General features: G+C 37.6%; 1 protein-coding gene across 1 annotated transcript in view; it reads left to right on the top strand.

Moving 5' to 3' along the window:
- Positions 1-25,297, top strand: part of SLC26A7 (solute carrier family 26 member 7) — a 112,962-nt gene that overhangs the window by 59,638 nt on the left and 28,027 nt on the right. The window contains exons 6-12 of the mRNA XM_072803951.1: positions 2,043-2,195; positions 6,037-6,119; positions 8,235-8,382; positions 10,373-10,486; positions 16,779-16,856; positions 17,886-17,981; positions 24,843-24,949. Of these exons, the coding sequence (XP_072660052.1) occupies positions 2,043-2,195; positions 6,037-6,119; positions 8,235-8,382; positions 10,373-10,486; positions 16,779-16,856; positions 17,886-17,981; positions 24,843-24,949 (779 nt within the window). The remainder of the gene's footprint in view (positions 1-2,042; positions 2,196-6,036; positions 6,120-8,234; positions 8,383-10,372; positions 10,487-16,778; positions 16,857-17,885; positions 17,982-24,842; positions 24,950-25,297) is intronic.

The following is a 25,297-nucleotide window of genomic DNA, read 5'->3' as shown; positions in this document are numbered from 1 at the left end:
CATATGTAGATAATGTGTTTGTATGTGTGTGCATGTGTGTTTGTAGCCCTGTCCCCGTTCCTATCTCTGTCCCCATATGCCACTGGTTGCCTGCAATGTGACTTTAGCTGTGACTTCTCTACACGGGTCCGCACGACAGTCATTAGGATGATGCTCCTCATCAGCCTGTTTTTCCATTGTGTTCCTCATGCTGCTTGTAACAGGCCTTTGCCAACCCCTGTGTTCTTCTGGAGCAATTTGTGAGATGTGCTTTGCTCTACAAGTTGTTGTTTAACCCAGACAGACAATAAAAACCCTGGGGGACTTTTCTCATTCCTTTCATTCCGGGGTGGTCATTTTTATTACTACAAACACATGTTCTCAAAAATGCACATTAGAGCAAATTTGGTATGGCTTGGGAGTTTAGCAGATTTCCCGCCTTTCTTAATACAGGCACTTTCATGGCATACTTTTAATACCATGGATAAAACAGAAGGAATAATCCTGTGGGTGCTTTAAAACATTTGAATGTTTGCATTTTTTCTTGACAAATAATCTGAATGATATTCTCATTTTTGTCCTTAAATCATCAGAAAGCTATGTATTTGAACAAAATCTTCTTGACAGTCCTCTAACAACCCCATCCTCCCATAGAATATATTTCCCTGAGTAGCATTGTGGATTTTAGTCCCTGGCTTTGAGTAAGGGATGACTATGAAAAATGGAACTTGCACCTTCACTTGCTATAGGAATCCTGTGAACAATTATCATCCACAATGTAGAGAGACAGAAAGAAAAAAAAATAAAGTCTGTACCTCAGATAACTATGATACTGTAGTACCTAATTTTCTTTCCAGGTAGGGTGGCATAAAATATAATATTGTGCAGAGGATAACAGCTAAAGCTGTTCTGATCCCTAATTATTCTTTAATGTATCTGATACACAAGTAGTGGGATTTTTTTTTCTTTTTTTTCTTTTCTCTTTTTTTTTTTTTTGTCGTTTTGTTTTTAAGCTGTTGTGGACAAAAGGAATTCTGGATTACTTATATTGTACCCTGATGCCTTTCACTTAGTGAGGCTCCATTTTAACTTTTATTTTATTTGTTTGTTTGAAAGAGTTACAGTGTTAATGATAACATTTAACACCTACAATTCAGGTTCAGATAGCCTGATGTACCTCCTTACACCCTCAGGAATATGTCTGTTCCTGATCTCTGGACCAGACGGGTTGAGTCCTTTGACTAGGAAACCTACTGAGCAGAATTTTAGGAAATGCTAAGGAACATAGTGTATGTGAGCTCTTTTAATCCAATGTGCATATAATATTTGGATCCAGTATTTTTATTGTGGTCAAATTATATTCGAGATACTAAAAAGAGAGGTCAGATAATGCCAACAAGTTGGGCTGCTGTAAGAATAGCTTGTGAGCTGGAGTCAAAACTAGTTTTTATCACCTGAAATGACTTGAAGAATCTGTTGCGGACAAAGAGAAATGAGCCTGTAAAAATCAGAGTCAGCACGATCCAGCAGAAGGAGGAGTTAAGGGACATGTTGAAGAAAAGCATTTAAGGCCTATTTAAAACCTTTAAAATTATACAAGTGATATATCTTCACAAGAGAGAATTTGGAAGATACAGATACATGCAAATATCTCCTTATGCAGAACTCTTAACTTTCCAGATACATCCATAGATATTTAAAGTACGTGTGCATGTTTGATCCTGGAGTTTGAGGAGGAGCCCCAAGTCCCCTTATTGCTAATAGTGATGAATCGGCATGTAGGTAGTGAGTTTTAGCATCTCTGCCCTTTGAAGGACCCAGAAGTCATTCTCTCGAGCAGTGTCCTTATGTAGGAAGGAGAGAACACGGAGTTTAGTGGAAGAATTAAGGACAAAGCAGTTTTGTACATGCAAACGAATTGTAGCTTGCTCTGCACCAGCACTGACCATACTTTATGCCCCACCTTTCCACTCCCCACCTCTTAACGTATTTTTGCGAAACATCACTGAGTTCATTTGGAGGATGACCCTGCGTTTTGTTTATATGTTTCCTCATCACTGTAGATCTATGCATATGTCTTTGAAAACATCAAATCTGTCCGACTGGAAGCCCTGCTGTTATCCTTGCTGAGCATCGTGGTGCTTGTTCTGGTTAAAGAGCTGAATGAACAGTTTAAAAGGAAAATTAAAGTTGTTCTTCCTGTCGATTTAGTTTTGGTAAGTATGAAATCAATATTTAGCATTGTGCCTTACAATGCTTGCCAGTGGTTGGGGTAACCTGCCGAGGCTCACTATATTGTCTGCAGTAACCCACAGCTATTCCTGTCTCTCATTAAAGGAAGGCTAATTTTGCGTGGCTATACATTAATGTAAGAACAGGAAACATTTTGAGTCAATAATTTTAAAAAGGAGGCACACGTGTTTTCAATTTACACAGCATTTCTCATATGCTTGTAATTTTTTTTACATAAATAATAGAACATATAGCTTAAGATTTTAAATAAGGAGATATTTCTAAGGGTGAGACTCAAAAGATTTCTGGAATGATTCTCCCTGAAGCAATAAAAAGCGATATCACATGCTATTGATGTAGCATCTATATGATATCCATACAAGTGTTATCAGTTGACAAATGTCCATTAATGATTGGTAGAGTTATTAACACTTTTTTTACGGACCTAATTTTGCTTTATTGAAAGGATATTCATGATTTTCAGTGGCCAAGGCTGGTTCTCTAAGATACTTTTTGTTGCTATACCTGGCAAAGCAGTGAATTATACTTTGCATTAAGGTTTATGGATTATGCATTAAAAAACACATTTTGAAGTTTTAAGAGCCTCTAATGGGAACTCTTAATTAAACAAAGCATTAAGTTGAAAATGTAATGTTAACACAACCACAGTCTATGAACTTGTCATTAATTGGCTTTGGTTTTTTTAATGGTCTTTGTGTTTCACAGGTACAGAACAAGTGGTGTCTAAATAATTTTACCTCTTCGCATAATCATTCATATTGCTGAAATGGTACAGGTTTACATAAATGTATAAGGCCAGAATATTGGAAACTGAGGACTATGACTTGTTTTTGTAGAACTAAGATGGATGGCCTCTCTCCATAGCTAGGCCATGGATGATTCCATACTCCTGATAATTTATGGAGATCCATGTAACATATGTGACCTATATAATGGGTGTGTAATTGTGTGTATTTCAAATAGTCCATAAAAGTGGAAGGTACTCTGATTTTTAGTAGTTTTCACAGCAACCACTGTGACCCATACCATTTTGTTCCAAAGTCCCATAGGTATTAAGAAATCCTATTATATCTCTGGAAGCTTTGCTATATAAGTTGCATGAAACTGAAAATTAAAAACAACCTTAGGTAACAAGGCCCTTAAGCTGGTAATAAAAAAAATTACTTATTTAATGCAAAAATAGTAAGAATTATCCTTTATCCTTATAAAAAAAGAAGAGGTATTTCTTACATAAAGTTGCCCCCAACATTTGCAAGATCCAAGGTAAAAATATGAATGCAGGTCACAATACTTAAAAATTATAGATCAAAATGTTAAATAAAACACAGTTCTAGGGTGGCTGGGGGGTTCAGTTGGTTAAGCAGTTAGGTGTTTGACTCTTTTTTTTTTTAAGATATTATTTATTTATTCATGAGAGACACAGATAGAGAGAGGCAGAAACACAGGCAGAGGGAGAAGCAGGCTCCATTTAGGAAGCCCGATGTGGGACTCGATCCCGGGTCTGCAGGATCACGCCCTGGGCTGCAGGCAGGCATTAAACCACTGAGCCACCCGGGCTGCCCAGATGTTTGACTCTTGATTTCAACTCAGGTCATGATCTCAGGTTGTGTGACCAAGCCTTGCATCGGGCTCTGCGCAGGGTGTGGATCCTCCCTAAGATTCTCTCTCTCTCTCTCCCTCTACCCTCCCTTACTTGAGTTCTCTCTGTCTCTAAAAAAATCCCAAAACAAAATGAACAAAAACCCCAAAAACTAAAAATCAAAAAAACAAAAGCAGGTTCTGTTTTCCTATTTTGACTAAAACATCTTAATGATTACCTTGAAAGGTCACCCCTTTGAGTTCTGTCAGAATGAGGCAGCATTGGGAGAGCCAGCTCTGTGGCCTGCCCCTTCTCTTCCTACTCCAGCTCTGGCCCACTAACAAGGGGATTCATATGTATATGTGTGGCTAGTCCCGTGTCAGTATCCAAGCTCCAAACATATCCCCACCCCACTCTTCCATCACCAAAACAATCCCGTGGCTTTTTCATGGGCCACACTGGGAGGATGAACCTGAGGAGAAGGCTTGGGGCCATTTGTGTAGGAAATCGTAGATTCCTGAGTGTCCAAGGTATGGTCCAGAAAGATGAGTATGGGTGAGTTGGGCACATCCCGTTACCCCATAAAGCTCTCATTTTATGAGCAGAGCTACTTGGAGGAGGGCCAGAGTAGAGCCCTCTAAAGCACTGGGCCTGCCTGGACCTGGACAACAGGGGATCCAGTGCTGGCCCTAGACACACATATAATATTAAAGTAATATTGAAGATGGACCAATGACTCAGCTGATAAAGGAAGTGTCAAAGAAATACAGTGTGGAAATAAGACATTGTCTGAAAGCCAATTCAGTGGCTTAGAGTACTTAATTTTAATATTGGCTATAGGTATTAATGAACATTATGTTTTCTTCCATTTTCAATAAGGAACCAATATTTTGTGGCTATCGTATATTTTCTTTTAGAGCTCACAGTATTTTCTGACCTGATGTAAATATCTCATGGAAATTATTTGCAATTAAAATTTTTAATCATCTTGGTAATTTTTGAGTATGTTAATACTCCCGATTCTAATCTAATAGCCTGAATTCTTAACTACAACTATCTTCATCAGAAAATACTATTGTATCCCATTATTTATTAAGTTAACAGTATAACCTGTATATTTTTGTTGCCTTTTTAAAGAAAATTCTCAAGGCTGCTTTGCTTTTTAAGTCTATTTGATGTTTGAAAACCCTCTACAGATTCAGTTAAATATCATCACAGAGAACAGAAATACACAGATAGGAAAACTCCCTATAAAATAATATTATTGGTCATCAATTGTTAAATGTGTCTTAATTTGCTAGTGTAACTTTGTTATACCTTTTTTCTGGCCATTCACATGGCAAATTTGTACTTTAAATAGAAAATTGGTACGTCTCTTTTTAACAACAACGTATAGTGTAGAAGTAGTTCCAAACTAATACCAAACTGATGCCATAGCCATGCAAAATTTCTAGTACCTACTAAAATTATCAGAAGAATGAAAAGAGAATGTGAAAGTGGCTGGAAAACATGGAGAGTGGCATGGCTAGGATAACAGACTGAACTGGGTTCTGAACATACATTTTCCAAGGTGATTATGTATACAGGCAGAGAATACCTGGCCTTGCTTATCATAGGTCACATAACAGAGTGTAGGGCACCTGAGACTCCGCAGAGGTAATTTTAAAAACAGTCAATCCAGCATGTTACTAACTAGTGTATTTTACTTTAAGAAATCGTAAAAGCTCAAAATGCAAAATTATTTAAGGAAACTGTAAATCATCATTGGTTACTAACCTATATAGGTGTATTAATGCAATAACTCGAACTCTTGAAAAGCTGGTGTTGGGGAGGGAAATCGTGCTGTGTTATAAAGCATTCCTTCATGTCTGGAAAGACAACTATTTAGGTTGTGTGTGGTATCTGTACACACATATGTGCATTCCCATATTCTGCATTGCACCCCTTCAAAATCAGTCATAATTGGATTGACACATCGAGAAGGATATTAGAAAAGCCATGTTATTGGGATGCCATTTGATTTTTGAGACTGCAAATCAAGTGCTCTCAAGTTTCAGAGGCATTTTTTTTAATTTTTAAGATTTTCTTAATTTTTAAATGTCTGTGCAACTTTACTCCTGACAATCATGGACACATGAACAATGTTTACATTTAGAAATAGTTTCAAGGTGTTTGAGAGGCTAGTTAATAATCTTCTTTTTCTTTTTTTTTCAAATGGAACACAGATTATTGCTGCATCATTTGCTTGTTACTGTACCAATATGGAAATCACATATGGATTAGAAGTAGTTGGTCATATTCCAAAAGGGTAATGTCTTTTTCTTTCTTTTTTGTTTGTTGGTTTTTGATGGAGGAAAGGACTTGGGGTAGGCGGCTATGAATTTCGTTTTTTTCAAAGGTCCTCTATTGGATAAAATTCTAATTAACTTCTATTTGAAAATTATAGAGACAAATAATATACATATGGAGAAAAAGTAACTTCTTAAACTGTTTGCCTGTTAGTAGGGAAGTTGGTAATGATTTTATACAGCGTTGCTTCAGGTAAAAGATTTGGAAGTTATTTACAAAGATATTATTTGGGAAAAAACAGAGGGTTTGAATTTCTAAATTATAGTCATGCTCTGCCTGGGATTTGTTGTTCCCTATTCCACTCACATATTCTTATGACTATTTTTATTTCACTTAGAACATAGTAAAAGCACACAAGCATCATCTGAAATAGAAACCCCATAGGCCTGGGTGGTGTATAATGGTGAGAGAGGGTGGGAGTAGAGAAGAGGGTATGGTTTCTTACAGTCTTCTCCTGGACACTAAGAGGAAGGTTAACAAGAAATGTTCACCCTAAAAGGGCAAAATATTGAGCCAAATATAGCCTGAAAGAACACAAAGACATCTTAGGGAAGAGAAAGGTGCCGTAGGGTTATTCCCTCTTAATGGGCTGTATATTCACCAATATTTATAAATATGGGCAAAGTTAACAGTTGTTTAGTCCTCTATACTTTTATCTTCCAGTCCCAAACTTTGCTTTCTAATTACATTAAAATGGAGGAACCGTAGAAAAATTCTCAGGGTTAAAAAGATAATTAAAAATAAATCCTGTCTTTAGCCTTTATGTAGATGCAGGCTAATGGTGATTATTTGAATCAACTTGGGTTTTCTGCAAGGTTCTCCACTTTTCCACCTCAAAAGTAAAATTATTATTTCTTTCTAAGTCAGCTCATTGTTATTAATAATTAAGCAAGGTCAATTTTTATGAAACGGAAGTTCTTATACAATGAAAGGGCAGACTCACATTGAGGTACCTTAGGGCCTGTAATGTTACAAATGAATTTCTTTTGGGTATAAACTTTTCTAAGTGGGTAAAAGAGATCATGCATCTCCCCAACAGGCTTTAATTCTCCTTTGAGTGGCCTTTCCAGACCCATTCTCTGAAGGAACCATTGAAAGAGTGTGGCATTGAAAAGAGACAGTGAACCCCAGCTCTACCATTCACTTTGTGATTTAGATGCATTACCTAAACTTTCTTAAAACTCCACAATGGAGTGCTTGAATGGCGCTCGGTGTGGGGTCCTGTGGACAATTAAATGCAACAGCTAATTGAGAGGGCTGAACGTTCCACTCTCTTGCAAGATATTAAGTCAACATGATTTATCTTCGTTTTTTTCTTCTACTTTTTCCCCAGAGGGATTTTTTCATTTGTTTTTTGGAGGAGAAGTAAGTCCTCCAAAGCATCATCAGGGATAAGTAAACAATGATACCTTGGCTCAAGTGGTTTTCAAAAGACAAGGAGACAGTGGCTGGGTGTTAGTTGAAAAAAATATTTTAAACGCTTCTTTACAACTGGGGAACTATATTTTGCAACAGAGGGTAGGTGGAATTTTTTAAACATGTTTTTCTTGACATATGTGATACATAGTTAAGTGTACCATGAAAGGATTGAGTTAAAAACATAATTAAAACGATGAACTCAATGGCAAATTTAGGGATTAGCTCAAGATTGTAGCTCACATCAAACCATTGTTTGCATACAACACTGTAGTACTCAGAGTGGGAAATATAGTCTTTAACGCTTTGCCAATTAAATATTTGGAAAGGTTAGAATGCAAGAACACTCCAGATTTGTTTTTGTTCTGATACAGGAAATTTTTGTTGAGTCAGAGTTTCTCTAGTGTAACCTAAATTCCCTGGGCGCAAATGCCAATGGATGCATGGAGCCGTCGCTTTGGCGACGATCCTTGTGATTTTTCTGCTAAATAATATTGAAAACAAAGGGCATCTAACAGCAAGGCTTCTTGGTTTTCACAAGAGTGTTTCACTTTTTCTGTGTGAACTTCATAGCCATTACCGCAGTTGAATTCATTTGCAAGTTGTTACAGAAATTACAGGGAAGTTGATGACTTCAGTATGGTCTTTCTTTCCACAGAATCCCTCCACCTCGAGCTCCCCCCATGAATGTCCTCTCTGCAGTAATCACTGAAGCTTTTGGAGTGGCACTCGTCGGCTATGTGGCCTCCCTGGCTCTTGCTCAAGGATCTGCCAAAAAATACAAATACCCAGTTGATGACAACCAGGTGGAGTAGGCCCCAGCCCCTGTCCAAGGGCTGTTGTATCATGGTCCTCGTGCACTCTCAGATCCGGAGCATGTTGAACTTCTGAAAAATATAATTTCCTAAGTGTATAGCAAGAATGGGTAGAACAGAACAAAAATCTCTAAAACATTCATAGACGGCTGAAAAGCCTAGCCTTCATGGGTTGGTTGATAATATACATTTTTCCCCCCTAGGGAGAGAGACATCTTGATGTCCTTTTTGATTTTAGGATAGAATCTACATATATTATCATTGCATGCTGACTTTTAAAAATCATGGATTTCAAAGTAAAAATAACACCAACGTTACTTATTCTTGCTAGTAAAAACTAAAGGGCACAAGGGGTTATTCTGAGAATACCAAACAATGAAAATTTTACTGATCATATTTCTGAATCTACTTCTGCTAGTCTCTTCTTTCAAGCCTCATGGCCGTACGTTCCTGCATAGGTCTGCAGAGGCAGCTGTGGGATGGCGTATTACCCGTGTCTAAAATCTCACTCTGACTCCAGTGGCCTTAGTTTTTCTGTGCCCCAGTTTTGTCGTCTGTAAAAAAACAGATTTATTCATTTAATGGATGTGTATTGAGCTCTACCAAGTACCGGGCAGTGGCCTAGGAACAAGGGATGCAATGGTATACAGCACAGACCATGTTGTTCCTCATCCCAAACGCTCCCAGTAGCAGGGTTTGCAGGTGAAATGCCTCTTTTCCAAGGCTTATAGGGCCCTCCATGACCTGCCACCATCACTTTCCTCCCTGATCCATTTCCCTTTATCCATTTCCCTTTATACTCTGTTTTAATCACACTTATGCCTTCCTTTTCCTTGGACCCATTAATCATATCTCTGGTCAGGACATTTGTACCTGCTGCTCCCCTTGCTAGGAACTTCATCCCTTCAGATATCTGCATACCTCTTTTGTTCAAATGTTCCCTTCTCAGGGAGGCCTTCCTTGGTAAACTGAAATCCTAAACTCCAGATTTTTCCACTCCCTTCTCTGCTTTGCTTTTTGTGTTAATCTTGCTTACTGTCAGCATTCCCTCACTAGAGTGCCAGCTCTCTGAGGGTGTGGATATTTATCTGTTTTGTTTACTGGCAACAGCAGAAGCAGGAAAACATTAGGAGGCTTTTGCAATAATCCAGGTGATATTTGATGCCTGGGACTGAGTTGTAGCAATGCAAGAGACGAGAAGTAGACAGATTCGGATTGGATGTGGGTGCCATCTGGGAAAAGGGGAAGGAGTCAAAAATATCTCTAATTCTTTGGTCTAAGCAATTGGAACTTGAGGTGGGGAAGAATGTGGGATCAGTTGGGGATCATAAAGAGCAACAGCATGATTTGGTTAAGTTTGGGATACCCGTCAGCCATCCAAATGGAGATCCTAAGTAGCAGGTTGGCCATATGAGTCTAATGTGCAGAAGATTGATCCAGACTACAGATGTAAATTTGAGAGTTGTCAATGTATAATCTGGATAACTAAGATCAGAGAGAAAAGTGGTCCAATATCTGTGATTGGTCAGAGGAGGAGGAACCATAAAGGAAACTGAGAAGTAGGGGCCAGGGAGGTAGGAGGAAGACAGGAGGGTGTGGGGTCCTAGAAGGACCTAGAAGGAACCTTTAAGGAGGAGGAACTGAGCAGCTATGTTCAAGGCCAGTTTTAGGCCAGAGAAGTAGGAAACCACCGCTAGATTTAGCATTGTGGAAACCATTGGTGGAGTGGTGGGTATGGTGGGGAACTTTCCTACAAGGTGGTTATGAGCATTAAATGCTTAGAACAGTTTCTGGCTTGTTGTAAGCACTCAAAAAAAAAAAAAAAGTTAGCTATTTTATTTTTATTGTTTAAGTCACAACAAATGCGGAGAACAGAAATTGAATACAAACGAGCCTCATCCTTTGACAAGATGTCCCCGTGGTCTCCAAAAGTTGATTGTGGAATAAGTAATGATGTATTCTCCTATTATCAATCTTGTAGGAATTTTTGGCCCATGGCCTCAGCAATGTGATTCCTTCCTTTTTCTTCTGCATACCAAGTGCTGCTGCCATGGGAAGGACTGCTGGCCTGTACAGCACAGGGGCAAAGACGCAGGTAACTTCATCGTTCAGAATGGACCAGAGAACCGCTGGTGACTCTCCTTTTTGGAAAGGGGGGATGTTGAGCTTCTCTCTAAAGTCCTGAAAGTATTTTCACTTCTTCAACGGTTTTCTAACTCGTTTCGAGAAAATCTCATTCTCTCTCTCTCCCTCTCTTTCTTGTGAATGATCCTTCCAGAAGCCCAGGGACTCAGGGAGCAGACAGGAATCAGACTCGCGGCCTGTTATTGTTGGCAACCTTTGAATCAAGCTCCCTCTAGTGGCGATGCTGATTTTGTGTTTTGCTAATTAACCAACTTGAAAATTTTCCATTTGTGTTCATTTAAGTAAAATGAAATCAGCTATATGCAGAATCCGTCCTTGATGGGGAAATTTCGTTCAGTAGGGATGTACAAGTATATAAACAAGTGATAAGTCATCTGTGCACATTTTAGGTCAAAGGCACATTTATATATTTTTAGGAACTTCTATCAGTTCAGCATTTGTTGAGCACCTGCTGTGTACCAGTTATTATGCTGGGTACCAGGAGGCAGACAATGTTTATAAGAAAGATGTTGTTTTGATGATGATGATGATAATGGGAGTGTTGGTGGAAGCATATATTGAGTTAGGTGCCAGGCGTTGCATGTCATACTTGTTATATAAATAAATTCATTTACCCTTTAGGCAACTCTGAAGGAGGTATAATTATTATCCTCAGTTTCCACATGAGAGAGTTGAGGAAAGAAGGTAAAAATAACTTACCCAGGTCACAGAGTTTGTGAGTGGCGGAGCAGGGATTTGAACCCAGGTAGATTGACCTCAAATCTTGCACTTTTTCAAGGACTGTTTCATATAAGAAAATTTATGCAGATGCTACTGTAAGGAATTAACAGCTAACCACTATTAAAACAGTTCATGACATTGGCGTTGAATGTGTATTTATAACACATTTTTTGTGATGATTCAAACATTTATTAGGGGTCTGCCTCATGTTAAGTCTTTTTTGGGGGGTTATAGAAGAATAAATTTGAAAAAGATGGTTCTTGACCTTGGGGGCAAGTGGCAAGAGAAATACAGGTAAATGGAAATTCAAATACAGCATAAAAGTAACTAATAAAATTATTGATAAATGTACCATGGATCAGAGAGGAAGCAGCAACAAACTCAGAATGTATAATAATGCAAGAGGTAATTGTGGTAACTCATGAGGTAAGATGTGATGCTGTCATTCACCCTTGTTTTATGTGACATTTTGATTGGCTCTTATGAGGCTAGCGACTTCAAGCATAGGTTTATCATGTGCACGAGCGTGAACACTTACAAACTGTGCTCTCAAGTGTTTGGGGGCCAAATTCGAATGCTTAATGCATCGTGTACTCAAGTGTCATCCCCGACTCTGAAGACAGTTCTATCTATAAAATTCTAGGATTCTATAGTAGTTTCCACCTGATTTCTCACGATGCGGGAGTATATTTGATTTCCTCTCTTCATGTTCAGGCTAGATAAAGTAAGTAGCTAAAGGCATGGATTCCAGAGTCTGGGCTTGTGTTCTGGCTCCATGACTAGAAGTTGAGTGACTTAATACAAATAACTTGACCTTTCTAGCCTCACCAGACTTGGCTGGTCAAGTATTTGTTATAGAGATTAGATGAGTTAATCCGTGCTTATTAAGCCCAAAGCCTGAGCACTCAATACATACTCCTTCAGTGCTAACAGTTGTCATTGATTGCATTATTAGTATCATTAAATATTTTATTGTAATAAAACCTTTCCAGAACCTTTTGTTTAACATTCAGTAGTAAAACATCCTGGTTTGATTGGGATGCAGTAAGGCAGTTTCTATTCCAAGTTGCCCCTCCAACTTGCTGAGGATGTTGAATGGGTTAGCATCTTCATCCATCACACAGGCAAGAGAAGGTTGGAATAGAATCCGTGAGATGTCTTCCACCTGGGGGTTTCACACCTGGAGTTTCCTTTAGGCATTCACTACTTTTCCAATGACTATTTTAGTAATAATAAAACTGCCTCATTAATCTTCGTAACTTTAAATATTGAATGTCTAAGGACACAGTACATTGAGAAAATGTAGTTATTTTTAAATCTTATATTTTTTTCATTTTAATTGGACATATATTTATTTGACTAATAGGGTAGGAATGACGAGGCACCTTTCTCTGTTATGTGGGCCACATGTTTGAATGATAAGAGCACCAGAACTTTTCTAGTGACTTTCCAGAGTTATTTTCTGCATGGTATTTTATTCTAGACTTCAGATGAAATGAAAGAGATCCAACAAAACACAAGTTCAGAGACACAAAGCTCAGCAGGAGAGTATTTTCATGCTGTTCTGCTTGTTGAGATGGTCACTAATCTGTCCAACAATTCCCATTAAATTGCACAGAGAAGGAATCTGATTTAATGTGCATACCCAAATTGAGGATGCTTTCCCATGGTAGTCATTTTAGACCTTTAACATTGCAACTGTTATGTGGGTATAACTGATAATTGACATGACTTGAAGAAGGCACTTGGGCAAGCCAAGTCTTAAAAATTTTGCTTTAAATGGGCTATTTGTGAAACCAGTTTTCTGTGTGACGAGACTTCACAGAACAACCCCTTAAATGGCTCTGTCTCTTTTAGGAACTAGAATTATCTCCAGGAAATTAATCTAGAAGACCTAAAAACTCTTCCACATTTAGGCAACACATTTCTTTTCTTTTCTTTTCTTTTCTTTTCTTTTCTTTTCTTTTCTTTTCTTTTCTTTTCTTTTCTTTTCTTTTTTTTAAAGATCTTATTTATTTATTTGAGAGAGAGAGCCTGTACACAGGAGAAAGGGGTGGAGAGAGGCAGAGGGAGAGGGAGAGAATCTCAAGCAGACTCTGCTGAGTGGGCAGCTCAGGCGGGGCTTGATCCCAGGACTCTGAGATCATGACTGGAGCTGAAATCAAGAGTCGGACCCTTAACTGACTGAGCCACCCAGTTATCCAGGAGACCAATCCATTTCTATCCTCCACACATAGACACTCTTTTTTATGGTGATTCCCTGAAAAGGTGCCATGCTGAGCATGGATATCTAGGAACGAGGAAGTCTCGGTGCTGCCTAGACACACAGCGCAATGAAGTCTTGCAGATCTTCCTTCCATCCTCCCCTCTGAGGAATGGTAATCATGGGAGGGAGCACAGCGTGCCCTGGCCCTCTCGCCTACTCGCTTCCCTTTGCTTCCAACAGAGTAGACACACTGGTGCTCTGCGGGCAGTTTGGGAGGCGTAACCGAACCATGAAGGATGAGAAGCAGCATCTGCTGCAGGCGAAGCTTGGTCACAGCCGGAAATGACAGCTGGCATGTTTTTCTGCAACACTGAGATTGCCTCTAGGTTCTAATTTGCCAAGTTATATTCTTTTATTCTTCCAAATTTGGCTTCTTGCTCCTGACTTCTTTAAAGCTTTTTAAATCTAGCCTTCGTGACCCAATATCCTCTCTCTCCTTCTGCCCTTTCCCACAACTTTTGCCCTTCTACCACCAAGCTGTGCATATAGTGAGCTCTTGGCTGACTTTGCCTTCTTTAGCCACTATTCAGGACGGAAATGGCTGGCATCTCACCCTTCCTCCAGTGGTCTATGTAGGTGTGCGTAACACTGATGCCTGCAGAGTCATATTTGTAAGCAACCTACAACATATACAATACATATAATGATGCAACAGGGAGAACATGTAGATCTCATTCTCCTTTTTGCAGAATTAACTCAATATGAATAGTTAGATTTTATTTTATTTTATTTTATTTTTTGAATAGTTAGATTTTAGACCAAAAAAAAAAATGTCTCTAGCCCTTTTAATTAGTATAACATAGAAAGAGTTGAAAAATAGCAAAACACCTACACAGTGTTTGTCTTGTGCCTAACTAAGGGTGTGAACACTTTATTACTGGCTAACAACGTAAGCCAACAATATAAGGAGAGCACTTAATTGGCATTTGTTTTCTGAGGTTTGAAAAAGAGTAACAAGGAGGGCTCCTGGGTGGCCCAGTTGGTTGAGCATCCAACTCTTGGTTTTGGCTTGGGTCCTGATCTCGAGGTCATGAGATTGAGCCCTACATCAGGCGCTGCATTTAGCGCAGTCTGCTTGAGATTCTCTTTCGTTCTCTCTCTCCCTGTGTGCCCTCCTCCCACTCTCACTCTCTTTCAAATAAATAAATCTTTTTCTTAAAAAGGAGCAAGGTTCTCTCTTGTTTTGGTTGCAACTTGCCTTTAAAATGTCTCTCTCGAGGATATTATGTTGAGTGAAATGAGTCAATCAGAGAAAGGCAATGATATGGTTTCACTCATATGTGGAATATAAGAAACAGCACAGAGGGTCATAGAGGAAGGGAAGGAAAACTGAGTAGGAAGTCATCAGAGAGGGGGAGAAACCATGAGACACTTTTTTTTTTAATTTATTTATGATAGTCACAGAGAGAGAGAGAGAGGCAGAGACACAGACAGAGGGAGAAGCAGGCTCCATGCACCGGGAGCCCAACGTGGGATTCGATCCCGGGTCTCCAGGATCGCGCCCTGGGCCAAAGACAGGCGCTAAACCGCTGCGCCACCCAGGGATCCCTCTTTCTGCAAACATACTTCACTTACTGAGCTATCTGAATTAATCCTATGATCTGTTCTCTGACCCTGGGCTTTCTCCAGCCTAGTGGAATGTCAGACATATCTTATTGTTTAAAAATTCTTATATAATATCACCAATTCTTCCTAAATGACCACCCTAAACAGTTTGGTATACTATGACATGTTTTATGAATGATTTTAGTCCCAAAGGACTTGTTTCCCACAGAAGGATATTTTTTCCCTCCCTTTATATGCTGGGGAGTGCTGGAGATGGGTTCCACTAAATATGAAAGAACCTGTGTCTACTTTCACTCAGTTTAATGGTTTTGAGTTCCATATATAATGTTGCATACATCAATAGTCTCTTCTCTTTTTTTATTGCCGAGTAGTATTGCGTTGTATGATGTACCACAATTTGCTAATCTGTTCACCAGTTGGTGGACTTTTCAGTTACAGTTTTTTTTTAAAGATTTTATTTATTTATCCATGAAAGACACACGGAGAGAGAGAGAGAGAGAGACAGAGACGTAGGCAGAGGGAAAAGCAGGCTCCAGGCAGGGAGCCTGATGGGGGACTCGATCCCAAGACCGCAGATCATGCCCTGAGCCAGGGGCAGGTTCTCAACTGCTGAGCCACCCAGGCGTCCCCAGTTACAGTTTTTGGTGTTCATGAATAAAGCTGCTATAAATATTTACGTGTAGGTATTCGCATGGGCATATGTTTTCATTTCTCTTAGGTAGTTCTGGGACACATGTAAGTGTATGCACAATGTCCTAAGAAACTGTGAAGCTCCTTTCAAAGTGGTTGTACTATGCTGCATTGGTACCAGCAATGTCTGGGAACTCCAGTTGCTTTGAGTCCATGCCAACCCTTGATATTAATTGATTGTTTATATATTTATTTTTAATTTTAGCCATCCTATGAAATCCTGATTCCCTTTGCTATCTCCATAATGATATTCTGGGCATCTTTTTGGTCCTGTGAAAGCCCTCCTTTCTCTTATTGGGCGGACAGTTTGGCTAAACATTTTTACTAAGGCATGCATTTGCTTATGCGGAATCAGGTTCTCAAGTGGAGCAAAGCTAGGAGTCAGGTGTTCTGAATTGCCTTTTGTCAGCAGGTTGAGTTGGTTGGAACATGATACTAATGACCCTTCAGGATTAATGAAATTAAGTCTCCTTCACTGCAGAGACTGCTCCTATAATCCCATATAACTGCTTCATATTAGAACCCTTCCTAACAAAGAACTCCAAAGAGAGTAAGTGCTTCAGTGGAAATTTATCATCAGCAGAGAAAAACCCTAAGCTGCCTATTCAGTTATTATTCAAACATCTTGCTAGGAAATGAGGAGAGTCAAGCTGAACAACAACAGGCTAACGGACTTTTAATTGAAATGTCACTTTCACTATTAAACAAAAAAAAGTCATTGCCGTGATGTGTGATAAAAGTTGATGGTGTCCTATTTCTTTGCGTGGAATTGCTTTTCTCTCATCACTGACTTAATTTGATTGCACCAGTTTGTCAGCTGTCATGTTTGGGTTCCCTCAGCTGCAAAATATAGATAATGGTAGTCTATGCAATTTAACAATCATGCACCAACATTTGGTTTCTTATAATCAAGATGAACTAAGAATTTTATTTCCTCCTATAACTTTGGAATAATAAGAAAGTTCAAGGCTTTCTTTCTCATCTGTCTTGTATTTTACAGGTGGCTTGTTTAATATCTTGCATTCTTGTCCTGATAGTCATCTATGCAGTAGGACCTTTGCTTTACTGGCTGCCCATGGTACAGTAGTACTTTTTCATTATCTACTTCTTAATCTTACTTTTAATGAAATCATTGTATATTAAAATGTCTTAGAAGAGTAGCCTCAATGACCCTATGTCTGAAAACCATGTGACAGAAGTAATGATTGAATGGAGGGGAGGTGAACAGAGACCATATTTGATGGGGGAGGAATGGGAAGGGACTGTGGCTGTTTTCTGTTTCTTAGGCTCATGTGTAAAACTGGCATTGTGGAATTAGATTTATTCTGTGCTCATTTGGAGGGTGGAACAGGGCAATCTCTGGTATAAGAAACAGACTTTGGAATTATTTTATCAGATCTTGGACTGCTAGAAAAATGTGTGTAGGGCAAGGGAGTAGGGAACAAAATACCTCTTGCCACAACTGGTATCTTATACAAAGTGACTCAGAACCCCAGTTTTAATGGTTTTTTACCTTGCTTTTCATAAATCTGGGGCATCACACTGACCCAAGTAAGATTCTGGTCCTCAGAAAGCCAGAGACCTTCTCAATCCTGTCTTGTTCTAATTCTTCATTCATATAGTGAGAGTAAATCATTTCCACAGCAGGATCTTCTAATGATCAAGTTCACTTTTCAAGTGGCTTATAAGTATCTTCAGGTGAAACCAGATAATTGATGTTAAAGGTAATTACAAGGAAATATACAATATAAAAATTTAATTTTTTCAACAAACTTCAAATGGCAGTGGATAACTATTTTAAAGTTAAGAGGATATTCAGCTTTATAACATGCACCCTTATAAATTCATTACTTGTCTTTTTTTTTCTTTTGTATGTTTTACAATGGCATAAATTTTACACTGTGATTTCCTAGAATTGATATAATATTCCTAAAGTACAATAATAGATTAGTTCTAAACGAAATGAATATTGTTTTAGTTTTCTAAATGATGATTGCTTTTCTCTAGTAAGTACTTAAAAAACATACAAGAAATAATACCTTGGTCCTTTTAAATTCAGATGAAAATCTATATCTTACTTCTTCATCAACTTATTTCCCATCTGTAGTGTGTTCTTGCAAGTATTATTGTCGTCGGACTGAAGGGAATGCTAATACAGTTTCGGGACTTAAAAAAATATTGGAACGTGGATAAAATCGACTGGGTAAGTAGAAATTTGACCTAAAATTTTCCCTCTTTGGCTTAAACATGTATCACAAAATCAGCTGTGATATTTTTATTCGCAGAAAATAGTTTTGGCCATTGAGACTTGTACGCTTCATAAACTACCATTTATTTTTTTCAAACTCTTAATAAAGGCATTAAAATATAAAATGTCTATAAGAAATAGAAATGGAATTTTGTCAAATTTTGATTGATGTGTTGTTTGAGAACTTTTACTGAAATGCTTGCTAACTTGAATGGTTTGGGTCTTCTCAATTTCCATTATGAATTGATTCTGGAAGTGAAGCTCATTAAGGAAGTACACACTAATAGAATACATATGAAAAACCATCATTAATTGCTAAGAAATGTGTAGCATTAATATAGGGTGAACATCTTAATAGTGACCATATTCCTTCAAAACACAAAGTCTCATGAATTTGGTTTTAAAGGGGTGACACTGAAAGGAGCATTATGTTGATAGGATATTGCCAGCAAGAGATTAAATGGTACTGAACAATGATCAAGTGTGGCTTCTACTAACAGAAATGTATAACATACTTATTTTAGAGAAATATATCTATGTAGGAGCATCCAAAATACTTTCCCTTTCCAATACAGGTAGAGTATTTCATAAGTACCCTCTGTTTAACTCTCTTATGACATTTGCCATATTGAAATGCAGTTCTCTATATTTCTCCCTCCTTCACATTCTTTGCTCAGGGAGACTTTGGGGGGATTATTTGTGCTGGTGCCTATTTTTTTTAACATTTAATATTTTAATACAAAAGATTAGGCAAGTTCCACTTTAAAATATATTCTATCCAAAATGTATATATTTTATACATTTCTTTTCTTTTTTTTTTTTTAACCTACTTATGTTCTTCACTCTTATCAGTGGACTTGTACCACTCATATGTCCACCTTTTAATAGTTGGTGACCAAAGGCAATCATCATATGGTTTCACTCATACGGGGAATATAAGAAATAGTGAAAGGGATTATAAGGGAAAGGAGGGAAAATGAATGGGAAAAATTAGAGAGGATGACAAAACATGAGAGACTCCTAACTCTGGGAAATGAACAAGGGGTAGTGGAAGGGGAGGTGGGTGGGGGTGGGGTAACTGGGTAACTGGTGCCTATTTTCATAACACTTCTCTCAAGGCTCAGTATTACCCTACCCAAGTACAATACTGGGTGCCATGAGGAGCGCAGAGATAAATAAAGAACTACTTGTCCCCTCCAGACACTTTCATTGTGCAGGAAGCAGACATAGAAACATCAACTTATTATGCAAGACATGATACAACATTACCTGGAAATAAAAGTACAAGCTTAGTGCTGGGGAAAAAATGGAAGTTAGAGCATTTAATTTGGACTGGGTGCATATGAGAGTCTAACAGCAGAGCTGAAATGGGAACTGAGACTTGAAATAACAGTACTGATAGGCAGGCCAAAGGGTTAAAATTAGCCAGACTGATGGAAGATCATGACTTTTTAAAGGTGATATATGTAAGGTAGCACATGGAAATAGAGAAATTAGAGGATGCAGACTTATTGAACAAGCTATTTGATAACCCTGTGATAAAGGTACTTCTAGGGGACTCATTTATTTCATAAAGGGGAGCATGGTACCATATTGCAAGGGGAGTGATGTCAGGAAAGCCTTCTTCCAGGAAATGACGGGTGGATCATCGAGTCTGAGTGTAGGAGTAGGAATAGATGGGGTTGCAAAGATTAAGAATGAGTTGGACTGGGAAAGGTTGCTTATGTCCTATAAAGAAGACTAAACTTCATCCTGAAGGCAGTATGACATCACGAAAAGGAGAAGTAGGAATAAGATTTATGTATTGGAAGGGTCGCTGAAGTCATTTGGGGAAGATGGATGAAATGCCTTAGGAAGTCAGCCAAGTAAGTGAGCAAGGCCTGGAACACAAGTGAGACCAGGAGGTTCAAGAGGCAGAAATAGAGTTGAAAGATATTTAAGAGACTGCACTAATTTGTCCTCACTACCAATTCATCATATAAAGTGCATCAGTCTAGAAGTAGTTCTAAGTTTCTGGTTAGGAACATCACTGCTAGAAGATGATGTCATTCAATTATAGAAGATTATTTAAATGCATTTACTGGTTACCTTAGTTTTTTTTTTCTTTTAAATATAGGTTCTCATTCCAGAGTTATTTATTTCAATTAATCTCTTTGTTTTCTGTATGTCATTACCAAGTAGTTTTTCAAGAAAGGCTTATGTGTTTATATTCCCTGAGCTGCTGCGTGGTAAAAATATCTGTATGTTGGATTTTTTTTCCCATACTAGAAGGAAGTTTTTGGCCGAGTCTAAAAAGCTTTCCCAGGACTTTTTAGACTTGGCACTATCTTCAGGTATTGAGAGATGAAACAGAGAAATTATAGGTCAACATGATTTATTTTGTTATCTTATGTGAATTTGTTTTTCTGCGTGGATATTCAGTGAAGTTCTTTCTTGCCCATGATATTTGGTAATATTATCAGAATATTTCTTGTGGTTGAACATCCAGTGCCAAATTTCTATGAGAATGACATATCCCTTTGATCTCAGAATTAAAGATTATATGCAAAATTTTTCTTCTAATGTATCTCTGAGTATTTTTCCAAATCTATATATTCTTTTCATGAATTATGTATTTGTTGATTTTATTTTGTCTTTCTATGTATCTATATATTTTCCTAAAATTATTTTTGGGAGCGTAGGTGTGGTTTTTCTGGACTATTTGCTATATCCCTGTTATGGTATTCTAGTTGTGATTATCTCTCTTTTTTTTAGCTTCAAATATGGCTCTTATCTCTAATGTTTTTATATCTATCCACATCCTTTTCTAAATTCTTCCAGCTTATTTTTAAAATCTCTTTCAGTTTTTCTTTTTTGTAATACAGGTTTTCTTCTTTGAATCTTCACATCTACTTCTAAGGGTTTGTGTGTGTGTGTGTGGGGGGGTGTTAAATTGCCTATTACAATGTCTAGACCTATCTCGTCTCTGTTTCGTTATTTTGTTTCCTTCCCTATTTCTATGAATAAATCCCTGTGATTATTTTATGATTATAATGCATTTTTAGTGGTCCTAGCTATTTGCTTAAAAGTAATATGGGGAGGGAAGGAGGTGAGGAAGTAAGATGGAGTAGTCCACAGCTCTGATTTAGGTACGTCATCAGAAGATTTGTCCCTTGTTGAAACAGAGCCTCACAATCACAGGCTCTCTTATGACACTTGCTGTCTTTTCTCCCTTCTTCATGTTTCTTCACCTCTGTCAGTCTCCTTTGGTTAGGAAGTTAGGTTTTAAGTGATACAACTGGTGTTTCATGTTACTGCTCTTCTTTCCACGGTATAAAATATATATCATACGGGTACATTTCCTTCTTCTCTTGTAGCCCACCATTGCCCAAAGAATTGAGAGCTTTTATCAGAAAATTACTACATAGAATTTTTAAAACTGTGACATTCATGAAGAAATCTGTAATTGATTAAAACTTGAGGGCAGATGTGTTGGTTTCCAGTATCCACCTTGATATTTTACAAACTTCACAGTCTTCGGCAACTCTACACCATATTTTGTAGTTAGGAGTTGTGACCATGTTCTTGTTTCTTTGAGGCTGGGTTTTCCTCCCTATATATTCAGTTTTTTTTATATTATTTTGGATGGATTTCAATAAAAGGTAGTAGAGTAAAAGTACCTTTAACATCCTATCTAAATCAATACTTTTAAAAAAGATAATCCTGGCAGCGGTATAGCAAATGGTTTACAGTGCGGATAACAAACACAGGTAATTAGGTAGGAGGCTGTCAGAATAGTCTAGGCAAGCCATAGGAAAGTGTGAACTAGGCCATTATCAGTGAATTATGAAGAGGGCATGGTTTGAGATTTTTAAAATTAATAATTGATAGGAAATGATTGGACGAGTAGATAAAAAAGAGAAATAGTAAATATGATTCCACAGTTTCTGACTGTAGTGTCATGAAGAATATTAGAGTTATAACTGAAAGAGAACATTGAAGGAAGGGGAGATCTTGGGGTAAAATTAATGAGTTTGCATTTGCGTTTGAAGATATCAGTAGACAGTTTGAAAAATGGCTTGATAGCTCAAAATTGGTAGTCTCCTATGTAGAGATGAGAGTTGAAAACTTGGAGTGAATAGTATGGTGCGGGCAAAAAGTATGGTTCAGGAAGATGACATGGATATTACAGATGGATGATGGTTGAATGAGACGTTGGGTTTAGTTTAACAAAGCCTCCTAAGGTTGAAGTGGACAGGTATTTCCAAGTTGCTAAGGAATTCAACAGTGAGAAGTCATGGATGAATGGAATATGATCAGGACATAGCATTTGTAGTGAGACTATTGCACAGACTTTTTTGGATATAGGTTATATAACCTAGAAGATAGAATATGTCCAGATTACTCAATAGATAGAATACATTAAAATATCATGGAAGTGAAGCTGTGGATATACATAAAATAATTTGAAGGTTGAAAGTTTAAAAAACATCACATAAGCAGTCATCACATGAAAAGTTAGAAATTTTTATTTCTTTAAATTGTTTATAGTTCAATAATGATTCCACTTTGAGCTGTCGATCAAAACCCTGTCTGAAGTAATGAGGAAATAGGAATCCAAGGCCAAATCGAGCTGGGTTTGAGTAACGGAACAGTGGGAATAGAATTCACATCTACAGGAATATAATAATGTGTATCAATCACCAAAACAGATGAGGAGGAGGTGAAGTGATTGAGTAGAGGCTCCACTGTGTAAGGGTTTATGTGTTTATGTGTTTCCTGCTTGAGGTCAGTTTTGGGGTTAGCTTGTGTTTAGGGACTGTGAGTGCTAATAGAGAAGGGATCAAGTGGGAACACATGATGAAAAAAATAAGAGCCTAGGAGTTAACTAATTCCTTACAACTGTGACAACCAATGTTTGGATCTTTAACAGACATTGTTACAGAACAGTGTTGGGACTCACTCTAACCAATGGAACTGTTTCCCTGGTCTGTGTTGTTAATTTACATTTTGATATTTTTTTTTTCAAAGCTATAAATGTAGCCCCAGGAAATAACTAAGCATTGTGAACCCAACTTACAATAGATGATGTTGTGGGAGAGTAAATATACTTTAAAAATAGAACCAGATGGTACCAAAATTTTTGGTTGCTCTGATGAATCATGGCCTCTGGGCTCTGTGGTTTTTATAAACGGCAGGGACCAGGATCCTCAGTTCCCTCTGCTATATTGAATCATGGAGATCGGCCATGAGGAATCAGACGTATAAAGCTTTTGGTGAGGTCTTATTTTGCCCCACCCAGGGGGGTTCAGTCCACATTAAGGGATGAGTAAGAAACAAAGCAATCATGGCAAGTTGAAGTAATGATCAAAAACTTGCAGCCTTATGTGATGAAGCATTTTACGTTATGTAATACATTAGGGAGGAAAAATTACACTGTATATGTATAAAAGACTCAAATGATTGTCTTTTCATCTGAATAGAGGAAAAACATTTTAGTGTCTAATCTATGAGATGACAGGCTGAGGATGATGTCATAGTAAGTGCTAACAGCATTACATTTCTTCGTGATGGATCTGAACATGAGAACGCTTAAGATATATTTTCTCTTTTTACTTTAGAATGTTTGTTTCTTCTATATCAAAAGGAATTTTATAGGTAAATATCCCTCCATTTGCTTCCAAGGGCTTAGCTTTTCAAAATAGCTCACCATGAAGAACCACTCAAGCTCCATTTAGATAAATAATACAAAGGAGAAGCATTTTGTGTAAAAAATGCTATTTAGAAACATTTACTTCAAACTTGTCTCACCCTCCCCTACAAGAATCTGCACTATCTTCAGATTATAGAGAAGTTTCTAACTTTTTCATTTGCATATGAGATTGAATTAGATTGTTGAAGATGTTTTAAAGTACTCATATAGCCACTGGGACAAAGAAATCCACTTAGAATTGTGCATAGGTAGAGTAATGCAAATAGTTTGGGGGAAAGAGGCAGCTTGAATATTTTGTTAGTCTAATATTTGATAAATGCAGGAAATTGTGTTTAGAAAATATAACCTTCTGGATTTCACAAATTATTTTGCTTTTAAAGATTTTTTTTTTGCCAGCAATAAACTTAGAAATGCCAACTATAATACAATATCTTGTTATAAATTGTAATTTCAGGTAATGGGCAAAACTGTAATAATGTTGGAGTCCCAACTAAAGGAGAAAGAATTTTCTTGCAATCTTTTGAAATATTCCCAAGGACTAAGTTGGCCCAGATTTTTCAGCTTTCACAATTTCACAAGAGGTTGCCTCTTGCAAATAAAATTATAACAATCTTTATAGTGGCTGATCTAACAGTGACATTGGTAGTATTAGATTCAATCATTTTAACCATTAGCCTTTGAGGGTCTTACATAGTAATAGACTACATTAGCAATCCTAGAATACAAAAATTATGGGGAATGACCAAAAATCTGCTAACATTTGCTTATAATATTATTCCATTAAATGAGAAAACTGGAAAATTATGGCATGCTTTTGAACCATGTGTTATCAACCAACTATTTACAGATCTGAAAGAAAGGGCTGCTGGGAATTGAACTAAGGGCTGGCAGTTCCTAGAAATGAAAGGATGTGCCTTTTCCCCACCTTTACTGCTGGGAGTCTGATGGAACCAGGATTTGTTTCTGTGTTTCCAGACTCTGTTTACCACCCTTTAAATAGCCTATTCTTGCTGAGAGATTTGGTCACAGGAATGTTGTAGAATAAGATTGTGAGGAATTTAGCAATCATGAGAAAGATGAGAATTACCAAAGGGTAATTCTTCTGTTTCCTGTTTCTCTTCCAGGGCATCTGGGTCAGTACGTACGTATTTACAATATGCTTTGCTGCCAATGTGGGGCTGCTGTTCGGTGTGGTCTGTACCATAGCTATCGTGATTGGTCGCTTCCCAAGGTAAGATCTTAAATGCTGTTTATTTTGACACATTAGCAAAGTAAATGGTATTGCCACTTTTATTTCTGTGGAATATTTAGTGCTACACTCATGTTTTAGTTGGTATCAGAGAATTAGAGAGTAAAAGAAAGAGTATATATATATATATATATATATATATATATATATGATATATAACAATGTTTGTCTTAATGAAAAGAAATATCTTGTCCACACTATAAAATAGAATATATAAAATCTATCAAAGTAAGTAAATTAACCCGTAGCTATACACTGTGTCACAGAGCTGTTGTTTTTTTAAAAATCAGGTGAAGGGGACATATTATTCAATGGCCACATAAAATCTAA

The sequence above is a fragment of the Canis lupus genome, chromosome 28 (assembly GCF_048164855.1).
Source record: "Canis lupus baileyi chromosome 28, mCanLup2.hap1, whole genome shotgun sequence".
In the NCBI taxonomy this organism is placed as follows: domain Eukaryota; kingdom Metazoa; phylum Chordata; class Mammalia; order Carnivora; family Canidae; genus Canis; species Canis lupus.
This window is presented reverse-complemented; position numbering and strand designations above follow the sequence as displayed.